At 49.6% G+C, this 12,738-nt stretch overlaps 4 protein-coding genes across 4 annotated transcripts in view; 3 read left to right on the top strand and 1 right to left on the bottom strand.

Annotated features, from left to right (window-relative positions):
• Nucleotides 1-669, top strand: part of Asppvi_001135 (cell wall mannoprotein 1 family protein) — a gene marked incomplete at both ends in the record, with an annotated part of 1,811 nt that extends 1,142 nt beyond the window's left edge. Inside the window, one exon of the mRNA XM_043297438.1 lies at nucleotides 212-669. Within this exon, the coding sequence (XP_043153373.1) occupies nucleotides 212-669 (458 nt within the window). The remainder of the gene's footprint in view (nucleotides 1-211) is intronic.
• Nucleotides 670-1,057: 388 nt separating this feature from the next.
• Asppvi_001136 (uncharacterized protein) lies at nucleotides 1,058-1,552 on the top strand (the record flags this gene model as incomplete). The annotated part of the gene is made up of 4 exons (XM_043297439.1): nucleotides 1,058-1,126; nucleotides 1,186-1,262; nucleotides 1,316-1,360; nucleotides 1,423-1,552. 4 exons carry the CDS (start codon nucleotides 1,058-1,060, stop codon nucleotides 1,550-1,552), a joined length of 321 nt encoding a protein of 106 aa, XP_043153374.1.
• An 89-nt stretch (nucleotides 1,553-1,641) lies between these two features.
• Nucleotides 1,642-4,148, bottom strand: Asppvi_001137 (uncharacterized protein; the record flags this gene model as incomplete). Its single annotated transcript, XM_043297440.1, has 3 exons — nucleotides 1,642-2,568; nucleotides 2,732-3,635; nucleotides 3,688-4,148. The coding sequence occupies 3 exons, from the start codon at nucleotides 4,146-4,148 to the stop codon at nucleotides 1,642-1,644; spliced, it is 2,292 nt and encodes a 763-aa protein (XP_043153375.1).
• A 205-nt stretch (nucleotides 4,149-4,353) lies between these two features.
• Nucleotides 4,354-5,003, top strand: Asppvi_001138 (uncharacterized protein; the record flags this gene model as incomplete). Its single annotated transcript, XM_043297441.1, has 2 exons — nucleotides 4,354-4,872; nucleotides 4,923-5,003. The coding sequence occupies 2 exons, from the start codon at nucleotides 4,354-4,356 to the stop codon at nucleotides 5,001-5,003; spliced, it is 600 nt and encodes a 199-aa protein (XP_043153376.1).
• Nucleotides 5,004-12,738: the final 7,735 nt, after the last annotated feature.

Below are 12,738 nucleotides of genomic sequence, written 5' to 3' on the forward strand. Positions count from 1 at the left end.
ACTACGACTACCCCTACAACTACTTCCACTCCATGCGAAACTACGACTACCCCTACGACTACTTCCACTCCATGTGAGACTACGACTACCCCTACTACTACCCCTACAACTACCTCCACTCCATGCGAAACTACGACTACCCCTACGACTACTTCCACTCCTTGTGAGACTACAACTACCCCTACTACTACCCCCACGACTACCACCACAGCTACCCCTCCTCCTACTGGAACTACCACTCCCTGCGAGTCTACCACCACAGCTACCCCTCCTCCTACTGGAACCACCACTCCCTGCGAGAGCACGACCACGGTTGTCCCCGTTCCCCCAGGAACACAGACCTCCACCTCCACTACCAGCCAGACCAAGACTTCCACTAACTCGGTCACCGTCACCGCTACCGGGACGACCCACTGCCACGAGTGTAAGGGCACCACCAGCATCCCCAACCCACCCGGCCCCACCACCTTGACCACCGCCCCTGCCCCGTGCACGACTTGCGGTGGTCAAAAGACCACTACGCCCGTTGTGGTTCCTCAGCCCACAACCTCCCAGTCGAGCCCTACGACCATCGCTCCTCCTGGAGGGCTCGCCACCGGTGCAGCCAGCAAGTTGGGCTCGTCTGTCGGCAAGGCCTTGGTTATTGGTGCAATTGCACTGTTGCTGTAGATGATCTAGGCCATGGACATGATATGGACATGAGGATGACAAATGAAAGGAAAGGATATTAATGTCTACTTATAATTTGATTTTATGAGGAGGAATGTTCATACGAGATTGAGATTGAGGTTGGTGATAAGATTGTATCTATTTATCGATTCAGTCAGAGTGTAGCTAGTAATTCGATTCAAATCAGGGATTCTTTTCCAGGGTCTGAAATCCCGACACTGATAGCATGCCACATACATCACCCGGAATGCACGCCAAAACCTAAACAACACCCCTTGCTCGACGCGCGGGTATAAATGCCCTACACTAACTATGCCTTAGCACACAAGCACAACCTTCCTTGTACTCCAATTAATTCCAAGAGCTCGATAGCAAAAGCAAAAGCAAAATGTATCTCACGACCCTTACCCTAACCGCCCTCCTCACGCTCACCGCAGCAAATAACACAAGGCCAATTGTACGTTCTCCCCCCTCCCACTCTGCGTGCCAGGGAACTAAGTGTACTTCGACTTTCAGGTCATACTGCAAATGCAAAACGCGGTCTCTGTCCTTAGCGGGTTACCAGGGAATTGTATCACGTATTCTGTGGGGAAGTGCGTCTACACATGACGAAAAGAACTGCGAGTGCTGAGCTAATCATGGGTAGACCTGTGAAAGAGGTGCAGATTAACGGGCCTTGTCGGTTTTACGAGTAAGTGCTTTCTGCCTGTGAGATTGATGTGTTCGTGCTGTGCTGATGGATTGCTATTGCAGTGAGATGAACTGTGCCGGGAATGGGACGGATTATTCGCCTGAAACTGAGATTCCTGCAGGGGCTGTGGGGAAGGTTGGGAGTGTGCGTTGTGGGGAGGAGGAGGAGCAGGAGCAGCAGGAGGAGGAGTAGCAGTCTATTGGATTGTTCTTGGGATGGAAGGGATGAGTAGTAGAGTTGAAAGGCTTGGATATGCTGAATATCTGCATCCTTGCATCCGTCTAATCAAGGCTTTTCATCATGAATTTTGCTCTCAATCCCTGAAAAACCATCCACGCGTCCCATTTCCTCCGCTTGATATCCTCCGCTTCGCAGACTACACCACAGTCGGCACAGTACGGCGGAACACTCCATGGGAAGAACCCGTTCCAGCATAGGAAGATGTGTTCGGTGTCCGAGCAAGTATCTGAGCTCGTGCTCTCCTGACTCCCGTCCTCGTCTTCACTTCCGCTGCAGGACTCCCAATCTGAATCTGCGGATGTAGAGCCTTGCACCGGCCGGGCGTCTTCGGAGACACCCTCCCTGCCCAAAATATCCGTCATGGACAGCCCAACCCTCTCGACAGCTAAGCACCACTGGAACCAAATTCGTGGAGAACTCAACGCAAAGTCCGACGGACTGTGCCCGTACCCATCTCGCAGGTTCGGATCGCACCCCGCCTGCAGCAGGATGCCGAGCCTCGTCTCCAACGAATCGCTCTCCAACTGGCCGTGGACGGACTCGGGCCCGGAAAACGCCATAGCCAGATGCAGCGCGCCCTCGCCGAGGTGGGATGTTGCGTGCGGGTTCGCGCCCCACTGGAGAAGTTCCCGGAGCACCACGGCCCCGTGCCATCGTGGAATGCAGGCGTTGTACAAGAGTGGGGTGAGGCCGTCAGCGTTCTCGTGCTCGATGTCACAGCCACTGCCGACTAGTAAATTGATCAAGGCGACGATCTCGTCCTCGTTGATGAGCTCGGAGCCGGGGAGAGTATGGCTGACGGTGAAATGGAGAGGGCTGCCGCCCAGAGCGACGGAGTTGATGTCGCAGCCGGCGGAAATGAATAGACGGAGGATACGGTAAAGGGTTGATTTGTGAATGGTATAGTTGGTTGCTCGGTACCAGAAGGCATTTCGCACGTCGTAGATCGCATTTGCTCCGTCACTAGTCTTGTTAGATGCTGCCCGGTCCAGAGTTCCAGAATGGACCTACCTGCGGCAATGGTTGGGATCCGCTCCTTCATTAAGGAGGAGGTCACATATCTCGAAGCGGAGGAGTCGTGCAGCGAACTAAACGGTCAGATTGGACGACTCTGGAAATTGGAAAACCTACAGATAAGAGACTCTCATTCTCCGTATTTCGCACGGTGGGCGAAAAATCCCTGCTCTTCAAGAGTAGCCGCAGAGAATGTATGTCATTGGCCTCGACAGACGTAAATATAGGTGATGTCGTCTCGACGATCGCGTAGGACGAGACATGCCTGGTGATTGTGGGCTTGCTCAACCCGTCATGAAGCCTCGAAAGCGAAACAAGAAGTCCATCTTCGGCCACCTGTGGATTAGGCGCCAGGAGAAGAAGAATATCGGATGCACGGGCAGATTTCGAGTCAGCGTCTTTGGTCCACTGGACGCGGATGGAGACTTTGCCCGCGGGAGAATCTTGAAGCACAACCTGCGATGATACGATCTGTTGAGTCCGTTGGGATCTGTTTCTTCCTTTGTTAAGGGAACTGCCTGCGATATGTCGTCCACAATCACGGGTGACGTTGTCACTTTTCTGGGAACTCGTCTTGATGACGGCCGCGGCTTTCTCGTGGCTACTCGCAAGCAGACTCTCCAGCTCAGTTCTAACCCACTGCACATCAATGGTGGACAGCTTCTCATGTCCCGGTTGGGAAGTGGTCAACAACTGTAATGCTTCTCGGACCTTGGATTGGAGTAACATCAGAGGCAGAGCGGCGCGTTTGACATCTTCGAAGTTATCCCAGCTGTCCATGGAAGGGTCTGTCTTGTCATCCTGTTTTTCGATGCGTATCTTCATAGCTGTAAGCTGTGCCATGAGCGAGTCGATGGCCTCAAGAGAATGGGAAAAGTCAGACGGGGGTTGACCCTTCTCTGACCAAGCAGGAGGCCTGTCATCGACATTCGAGAGAGGAAGTATCTGACTACTGTCTCTGATAATCGACACAGCATCGTGAATACTATCCAACCGATTGTGAACAGCAAGGTCATTTAAACTAGTCACCATCAGCCTTAGATCCAAGTTCCAGGTCGATAGTGAACTCCTACCTTCCCAATACCTGCAGATTCATGCTCAACTGCCTCTTGCATCTATCCAGATTCCGAAATGAACGCTCCAGCTTCCCTCCAAGCACCAATTTGACCCTTCCGCCCACCATCTTCAGCTTCTGCCTCGTACGACCGGACTCGACATTGAGGTTCTTGGCCACAATGGCCGCGATATTATCATACTCTTTCTCCAGGGATTTGAGCGTCGAGTAGATATGCATAACAGGCGAGATATTCTGCAAGCTCATTGACGGCAGTCTTTCCTGGTACTCATCACAGTAGCGATGGACATTTTCGAGTAGGAATTCCACCTCGTGCATCTCTACTTGCAGCTGTTGAATTTCTGCGGGGACATTCTTCACGGCCGCAATGAGCTGGCATGTTTCCTTTCCGATGCGACATATTGTGTCGATGAGGCCGATGACGGCAGCGACATTTGCTGTGAGCGATAACGGGTCCATGGATCCATGGGCTTTTGTGAAGTTACAGATTCATGTTGAGGATGGATGGTGGGGTACGAGCTGAAGATCAACGAGGCTGAGCATGAGCGAGGCTGAGTCTTCGTATTCGTGGGTATAAATATCACCCACTTCCCACTTAGAAAGCGAACGCGACAAGATTCGTTTCTCACTGCTTCAGTTGGAGTTCACATTGCAATCAAACGCGATGGATTCTTCCATCAAAACCCAAGGCTACAATCGCTATGCTGTAGACTTCCTCTCAGCAGTGAACGGCCCCTCATCTCCGAATTACTCACATCCTCCGCCCCAATACACTCCTCGCGATTCGTATCCCATACCGCAGTCATATCAGACCGCCAAGCAAAGCGAATACTATTCCAATCGACCGATGGCCACACAGGAGTCGGCGAATTCATCTCGGCAGGATGAGTACCATCACTACCGAACCAATCCCAACTTTTATCACAACCGTGATCCGCCTCTGGCAGCGGACCGAAATGCATCAATAGCAAAGCAGAACGAGTACCACTGCTACCAAAACCAGCCTCAGTTTTATCACCATCGATGTGATGGCTTGAATAATGCTTCGACAGCACCTCAAGGCATGCCGATGGGGATGCAAATGGCCACGGCCACTGAGAATAAGCTACGCCAAGTAGCACAGCAACGGGGTTTCTACTATGCCCGGCCGCCTCTGCCAGGGAGTGGCCAATTTGTTTCACCTGTATGACGATTCCAGAACCTGGCTTTTCATATAACTGACGAATATGCCAGCCGATTCCGCAGCAAGCAGCCACGACTTCGATGCGGGATGCTTATTACCATCGCCGGGACCAGGGAAATTTGCGAAAGTAATGACGGTCCATCATGTTGTCTCTGATTGATCTGTTTATAAAAGAAAGCGGTATCTGGTATACCTTAATGAGTAATGGCAATATCTATCTGAAGTCTAATGACGGGGACCGAGCCCTGGACCCCGCAAGCTGTACAGACAAGGCAAGCTATCTGAGAAAGCATGCAGTGCCATCCACAGCGAGTTATAATACCGACAACTGCCATGTTCAGCTGCTTCATGATCACCCACACTTTAGCTCGCTGCGTCTTGCTTCTGACGATCTGCATCACGCCGTCCGGACACGAGCAAGGCGCGAACTTTCAGTAACTGCAGCCGCAGTAACACCGGATTATATGGACCTGCTCCTCATACGAGCAGCGAATCTGAAATTCATGCGAGAAGATACCAAACGTTCCTGATGCATGGCTGCCGAAAGCTCCACGAAAGGCCAGAGATCCACGTGTCTCTTAGGGTCTTCTTGCTTTCCGAGTAGCGATTCCCTCTGCAGCCAAACTCTGTGAAGAAGGGGGAGTGGGCGCGGAACGCACTCGAACTTCCACGACATGCAGGTGACGACGACTATGGAGTTGACAGACAGAAGAAGTTGGCCGTTGGGGCACTCGAGAGGTTTAGAACACGGCGCGATGCTCCGTTTGTTGGAAGGTCTCACTTTAGCCTATTACAAGTGAACATGAACCATAACATTATATACAGTTCAGTCGCACTTTACTCAACATTTGAAAGACTTAAGTGCTATAAATATATAATCAGATGTAATAACAATATAAACTATCTATGGAATATAGTTGATCTGTCCTGAAGTAAGATTGATGCTCATTCTGACTGCGCTGTGGTCACTACTATTGCAGCAATATAATATAGAAGTCCCTTGTAAAAGCCTTTGGCGTATTTTGAACTACATATGATTTACGCCTCGATGACCACCCTCTTAGCACTGTACCCCATATCACGCCATCTCTGTATCTATAAATAGTCTCCATGATAGTCGATATAGTTTGGATTCATCAGCCAGCTGGCAAATTCACGTACCGCTGTAGCCCTAACACATAGAGAGCATCTCGGTGATAGTCTGATAGATGGTCCTTTTGTAGGACAACTTCTCAGCAAAGGCTGGTCGCCATCACCAGTCCGGTCGTAGTGGAGCTGGAATGTTGTTTCTCCGGCGTCGCCGCAAAAGCATGATCAACGTCCTCGACCTTGTGGCAAGTTTGCCAAGGTGAGCATCCCCAACTGAGAGCTCATTTTGCGGAGACGCCTAGCAGGCTAGGGAAACCGCTCTCTTCCGTGCGTTTCCGGGTCTCAGCGTGCTAGAAGTTACTGTGTATTGACGCACGACATGGTTCTTAGAAGAGGAAAGAGGAAGACACTCGTGGCGCGTGAGACTATGAAGCAGAGCCTGGCAGAGTGAAGCGACTGGGTAAGAAGAGTGAGTCCTTTGTCTATAGGCCGCCTTGCAATGGGAGGCCTGTGCCCAGTAATTGCTCTCTAGTGTTCAACTTAGACCCGCAGATGAGACAGACCAAAGCTTAAATGATGCCAAACAGCCAAGAACTCAATAGCATTAATGCCTCACATTGTTGGAAAACCAGAGGCAGGGCAAAGTATCAAGGTGCACGCAGGCAGTCGTGCAAGTCTGATACACAAGAACATATGATTACACATGAGAAGTCTGCTGATCTTGTATATAGCTTTCCCATATAAGAGAGGATCAGCAGATGGCCCTGCGAGTTATACTTTGATGCGCGGAGGATTTTGGACATCGGCAGTTGAGAGACTCCGGCTGCCGTCCTGGGCCGAGGAGGTTCTGCTTCTCGTACAGAGTATCTAGTAGACAGTTGATTCTCTCGCTCCAGAATGATTAATGGACAGGATCGAGTGACACCCTTTTAGACTTTCAGCTGTGCAAATCATCTCGGAACCTGGTACTGCGCCGACCGTCCCGTCTTCTTTCTGTTCTGTGTACTTCTAATCTTCCTCTAGTCTTGGCCAGGATATCACTGCCTCAGTACTACGCAGTACGCGTGCACTAGACGCATGTCTGTGGAAAGATCGGTGAGAATTCGGCCAATGTTGCCTCCCAGACTGGTACTAGGCAGATCGGAGGTCTCAGAACAATAATGAGAAGACTACGATTATAGCACGTGTGTCTCTTACTAGTCAAATTCTGTATGATTATTGGTCTCCGACAGTCATAGATGTGTGGAGCTGATCGACATTCCGATGTATATCCCCCGCCATATCCGTGCATTCGTACGTGCCTGTAGAGAACGAATTATACTCTGCTCCTCTCTCCTCTCCGGTATGGTAGTGCCGTACCCATCCGCAACGTGTATAGCCAGAGGCATCGATTTGAATGGCTTGCCCATCTTCCCAACTTCCCACGCAACTGCGCCTGGAAGGGTAGGGTCGAAAGGAGGAATCAGGAAGATACTTGGCTGCGGATATGTAAAGCTTGCTACAAAAGAGTAGTGATCCCCAACGGATCCTTAGCAATACGAATACGCTGGATCTATAGAGTAGTCAAGGTTCGTTCCGTAAATTCATTGCCGTTCTGTGAGGCCCCGTGAACATGCCCCATAAAGGAATGGCATGGAGAAATTCAGTCGATCCCCCTATATTAGCCGGTGAGGGCTGAGAAGAAGGTGAAATGGCCGCTGTGCTATCTGATAGGCCGGGATAATGGAAAAATGGTTGGCCAGGCTGCGCAAGCCAGCGCCTTGGGTTTCACCGAGATTTATGGCTTCTTGAAGGATGAAGGTGGACCTGCAAGTATACAAAGCTGATAAGGATTTGTTTGTTTATACTCCGTAGAATATGTGTATGGACGATGGCCAGGTTGCAGAAACCATATGCATCCTGTACCATCAGATAACCATGATCAGCATCCAGGTTGCTAGCTGCTTACGTAGAATGCTACACAACAGTAGATCCAGAACTTTAGATTACGGCGCATGGCTGCTGCACGGAGGGCGGGAGATCCGTATTCCGTATTTATTCAGGATGATGCACGCATCTGTCGTGCAGGCTGTTCCTTATCTCGACTCCGCAGGTATTAGTAAATAAGACTCCTCCGTCCTGCAATTCCTGCAGTCTAGGCACCTGCCTTTAGTCATCCCTCCCCTGTAGAGGCTGGATAGTCTCCGCAGTCGTTTTCCGTCTTCTGCAGGCTTCGGTCCGCAGCTGAAGAGTCCACCGGCAGGGTACTATCCTAGTGGATCTTGCTGTCGAGGAGGAGTTGTCCTTGGGGCTTTGTCCCATACATTTCGGCCTATCAATTTGTTGTATGGGAGAAGCACAGCCTAGTCAATTTTAACTTTAACCTTTGTTTTTCCAGGCTTTGATTTAGTGTGGTCAAGTTCCAGACGCCGACGGACTGGGAGAGTTGACACCAGGATCAGGAGAGTTCTCAGTGTCTAGTAAGCGAACCTATGGATCCACATCAGGCAGAGAATATCAATTACCAAATAAACAGGTCCTTGATATGGGAAAGTTTTGCCACTAGTTTAGTTTGATGAAAGATCTTGGCTAAGAATCGTTGGGCTTGTATGCACGGGGAGGTCACCATTCCATTCCGGTCCAGTGTGAGCCATGAGGTCATTCATTTAAAGTTCGCTTTGCTTAATGCGCAATGCTATGAGTCTGGACTCTTGAATCCTCCGCTCTTGTCGTTGAGATCCGCCGGCTAAATAGGGGACCGTTATTCAGGTACGATTCCATTTGGACCATTCTCGGCCCAACCATGGATTCACCTGTAGCTTTGGCGATGTTAGTTTGACGGATAGATGATGATTCGTCGCCTCGTTCTTGCCAATTCGACTACGGACGTTAATCCGTCGATTCCAAGACTAAGGTACGGTTGCTTCGCAACATGGCCTAACCTGAGACAGTGTCCCAAACGGGTAGATACATGTTCAGCAAGATGGTGAAACTCTCTCTGGACGCACTATCAGACCATGTGGCAGTGCAGATCGCTCGGGCAAAACGACCAGATTTCGGCCGTAAAGATAGGTGACCTAAATATATTGACTATCCGCAACCCCCCGTTTAATTAAATTTTCAACATTGGGCAGACTGCTGACGATCGTCTCCTGCTGATCAGTTCTTGGCCAAATGACGCAGTTGATACCATATGCCTGCGGTCGCTGGTCAGTGATTATGAAACAATATTTACTACCCGGTTCATCTGAATCTGGTTGTGATTGAACCATTCCTGCGCCTTCGACTCGAGGGAATAACGACTCATTTGCCCAATAATGGTTTGTCTCTGGAAACATACTCGAGCAAACCCAAAACCAGAGTCCAGACAGGCACTCAGGATCGATAAAAGTGCAACGGCATGTGGAGGTCCAGTCGATCGCCTGATCCTGAATCCTCAGTAGCGACGGGACGGAAGTCTTCAACAGAGTTCCCTCCCAGCCGTGTCTTGGAAGGCAAAGCTGTTGATTGGTATTTGCAAGCCATAAACTTCCGCTAGTCTTAAAAAAAGTCTGGAAGCGATTCTGGAGCAAGCCGCGGGTCCCTTGACTACAGTGTAGTCCACAGGCATTCGCCGATGAAGACTGGAATTCTATTCCATGGTGCATGGGCCAATCATGTCGTATTCTCGGATGGGCTCCGCCGAAGCCCCGTTTCTGTCTCCGTTTGAAGATGCGGACGAACCAGGTCCGTTGCGGGGGGTGACGGAGGCCCGAAGCAGATTGGCAGATGTTTGGCCATTTTCTCCCCTTAGACTTTCTGCAGACCACGTTTTACTGAGAATCGTTAGCAAGCTTTTTATGATTTCCGGTTTGGGCATTCACATATCCCGACGTTAAGGGTCGCATGATTGCTAGTCGGACTAACTTCGGAAGAAGCAATTAGCTAGCCATGTGCCGACATCAAACTTTCCAAACTTTCCACGATTCGAGACCTCCCACTGCTTGGTAATAATCGAATGTTTACCTTGTGCTTCGTAATCGGATAATGCATACCTGAAACTTCTGACCCTTGGCCTGGTGAGTGGGGAGATACTCTTCCACAGGCTCCGCTGACATAGGTAATATCTGCTCTGTACATATTATTCCGTAAAGGGGTAATAGTCCAGCGAGTGCTGATTGGACTTGGGACCTGAGCTGGCCTGACCTTGACTGGTTCTGGGAGCGATTTGCTAATTTCTCGGAGCGAGGCCCGTATCCCGCCCAAGGCGCTTCGATCGACATTTCCCGCCAGTGCTTCGATGTTGGTCGTGGTGGATGGGTCATGCCAAAACTAAAAGCACTCCAATAATTCCATGGCATGATCATGGCAATATTCGCTTAGAGCAATGCCCCAGCAAAGAGCCTTTTAGATTTGCACTTGCACCGGAATTTCCAAGAAAGGGCTTAGCCCCATAGGAAAGTCTAGGTGCTACATTACCTTATAGCTAATCAGTAAGAAAGAGTACCTTTGCAATCCACCTGTCGTCATCACCATCATCGCCGGTATCGAGCGGTCTATGAGTGCGGAGTACTCCGTATGACTCTAGATACACGGAGGTATGAGAATGAGTACCATATTGATAACTTCGTGGTCCTTACAATATGGAACCCTAAGTAAGGGTCTTCCAGTGATAGGGCGCTCGGGGAACTGGGGAAAGTTACGGAAAGACTGGCAGTCAGCCACTTTCCTCCGTTTGACTATCCGTTGAACGCCATTTTTCCCGGAGAAATCGAATCTGAAAAGGATAATTTAGAACAAGGCGGGAACGTAATAACACACCTGGAACCGTTTTCTTGAATCATTGCGTATCCCCACGGCCAAATAGCTCGGTGGCTGGCTACAACTAACTTTGTGGGGGCCAAAATAGAACTGAGCAAAAGTTCTCTGCATATGGCAGCATTAGAGATTGAAAAATGGAAAAAGAAATTGTACACTGCAACCATCAGAAAACAAAAAGACATTCATACATATATTCATCGTCTAATAAGTTGAATACTATGTTAGCATGGGAATCTTTCAGTAAGGATACCATTCCCGGCGCTCTTCGAACGGCAGGGATTGGACAGGCTCGCCCAGTAGTAGGCAATAACGAGCCTGGTCTTATCGCCATGTGGTTTGGATCGTCATTACCCTGTAAGATTAATCTATTTAGTCACGAATAGTCGAAACCACCCGCCAGGCCATCCTCGTGGCTGACCCATTTCGACAAGTAGAATCGCACCACTAACAGCTGGTCCCATAAGGTACCCTGTCTGTATTTGGATCGAAGAAACACAGATGCAGCGTGTTTATCCTGGCCCCCAAAATCAACCATCAGCAACCAATTGCAGTCGTTAATACGTGGAAAGTTGTGGGAATCGCTCAATGGAAATGAATTCGAATACCATCCAAATCGTGGCGCTCGTTAGCCTCTTGGGGCTGAAATTATTCCCTATTCCTTCCGGAATAAAAGCGCTTACTCCTGGTTCATGTCTTTCCAGGAGCTTGTTTCACTTCAACGGTTGAGAAGCTATCTGTACGCCCGATGTACACCCGATGTCGTCGTAGTAGTAGTAGTGGGTCTCTTTGCGGCGTTCCGAGTCTGTCAAGTGAACAGAAGCTGAGGGCAACGACTTAGGTCCAGGCTTTGAGCAGATCATCGCGACGAGGATCTGCTCGTGGCATAGAAAGAGCTGATCGACATCATACTCAGCACTATTCAGTCTTGGTTGAGAAGCGGGTCCACGTCACCGTTAACAKGTGTATAATCGAATAGAAAGAAAATAGAGAATTAAGCAAAGGACAGACGACGTGTTAAGCAGAGACCGACTACTCAGACAATGTTTATTGACCACCAGAGACAAACCGGGTTACTATAGGAAAAGCAAGAAACCAGTCAAGAGAGTACAGACGATGTTGGTTGAGCTGCCTGGGCAGAAGAGCGCATGACAAAAACCGTGGCAGTGAACCCGGGATGCTTACTTTGCACTGGAAGGGCAGTGACTAGACTACGTACTAGATAGATACCGGAGCAGTAATGATTCTGGTACTAAGATCGAGGATTTATCCTGATCAGAAGCAGAGTCTCCATCTTCCCGTCTAGGTCCGCCGGTTCCATTTGCGCTTATTTCCATATCTGTTTAACATACATTTAATCCACACCTCCCCCAGGACTCTTAACTACCTACTTCCTCACTCTAACTTCCTTACCTTGAGCAGCATAAGCTTGGGAACATCACCGGAGCCGCCACTTCACCAGCTTATTATTTCTGTGTTCATATGTACCTGCAACTCTTGCTGACCTGAGACTCACCGTGCGCTCCAACTTTGGTTTCTTTACCTTCGTCCCTGTTATTTGATCCACACTTTATATTTCGACAGTTCCACCACGCTAGTTTTCTTGCCAACTTGCTTCTCTTCTTTTCAAACCCTGTGGCTCGGCTACACCTCGATGCACTGTTTCTTGGTATCTGAAAAGAAAGACATCGTATACAGTCCCCTCACCAACAGCGCTTATCGACACGACAGTCATACAGCGGCTCCTCGCAATACGAACGTGCAAGCCTCTCACACTCCAAGCCACAATTAGACGATTGATTACCCATCGCTTTCCGGATTGCCTCTGTCGCACTGTGTCATATACCGACGACACCAGCCTCCCAACTCTCAAATTTCCCTTCCGGGTTCATTTAGCCTTTCAGTTTGCACTACTTGCTGTGTATCCAGCTAAAATTGCTGTCAATTTGTCTCTGATTGCTGGAAAGTCCGGCTCGACCTTCCAAGCAAAGAGAACAGTTC

This window comes from Aspergillus pseudoviridinutans, assembly GCF_018340605.1.
Source record: "Aspergillus pseudoviridinutans IFM 55266 DNA, scaffold_1, whole genome shotgun sequence".
Lineage (NCBI taxonomy): Eukaryota > Fungi > Ascomycota > Eurotiomycetes > Eurotiales > Aspergillaceae > Aspergillus > Aspergillus pseudoviridinutans.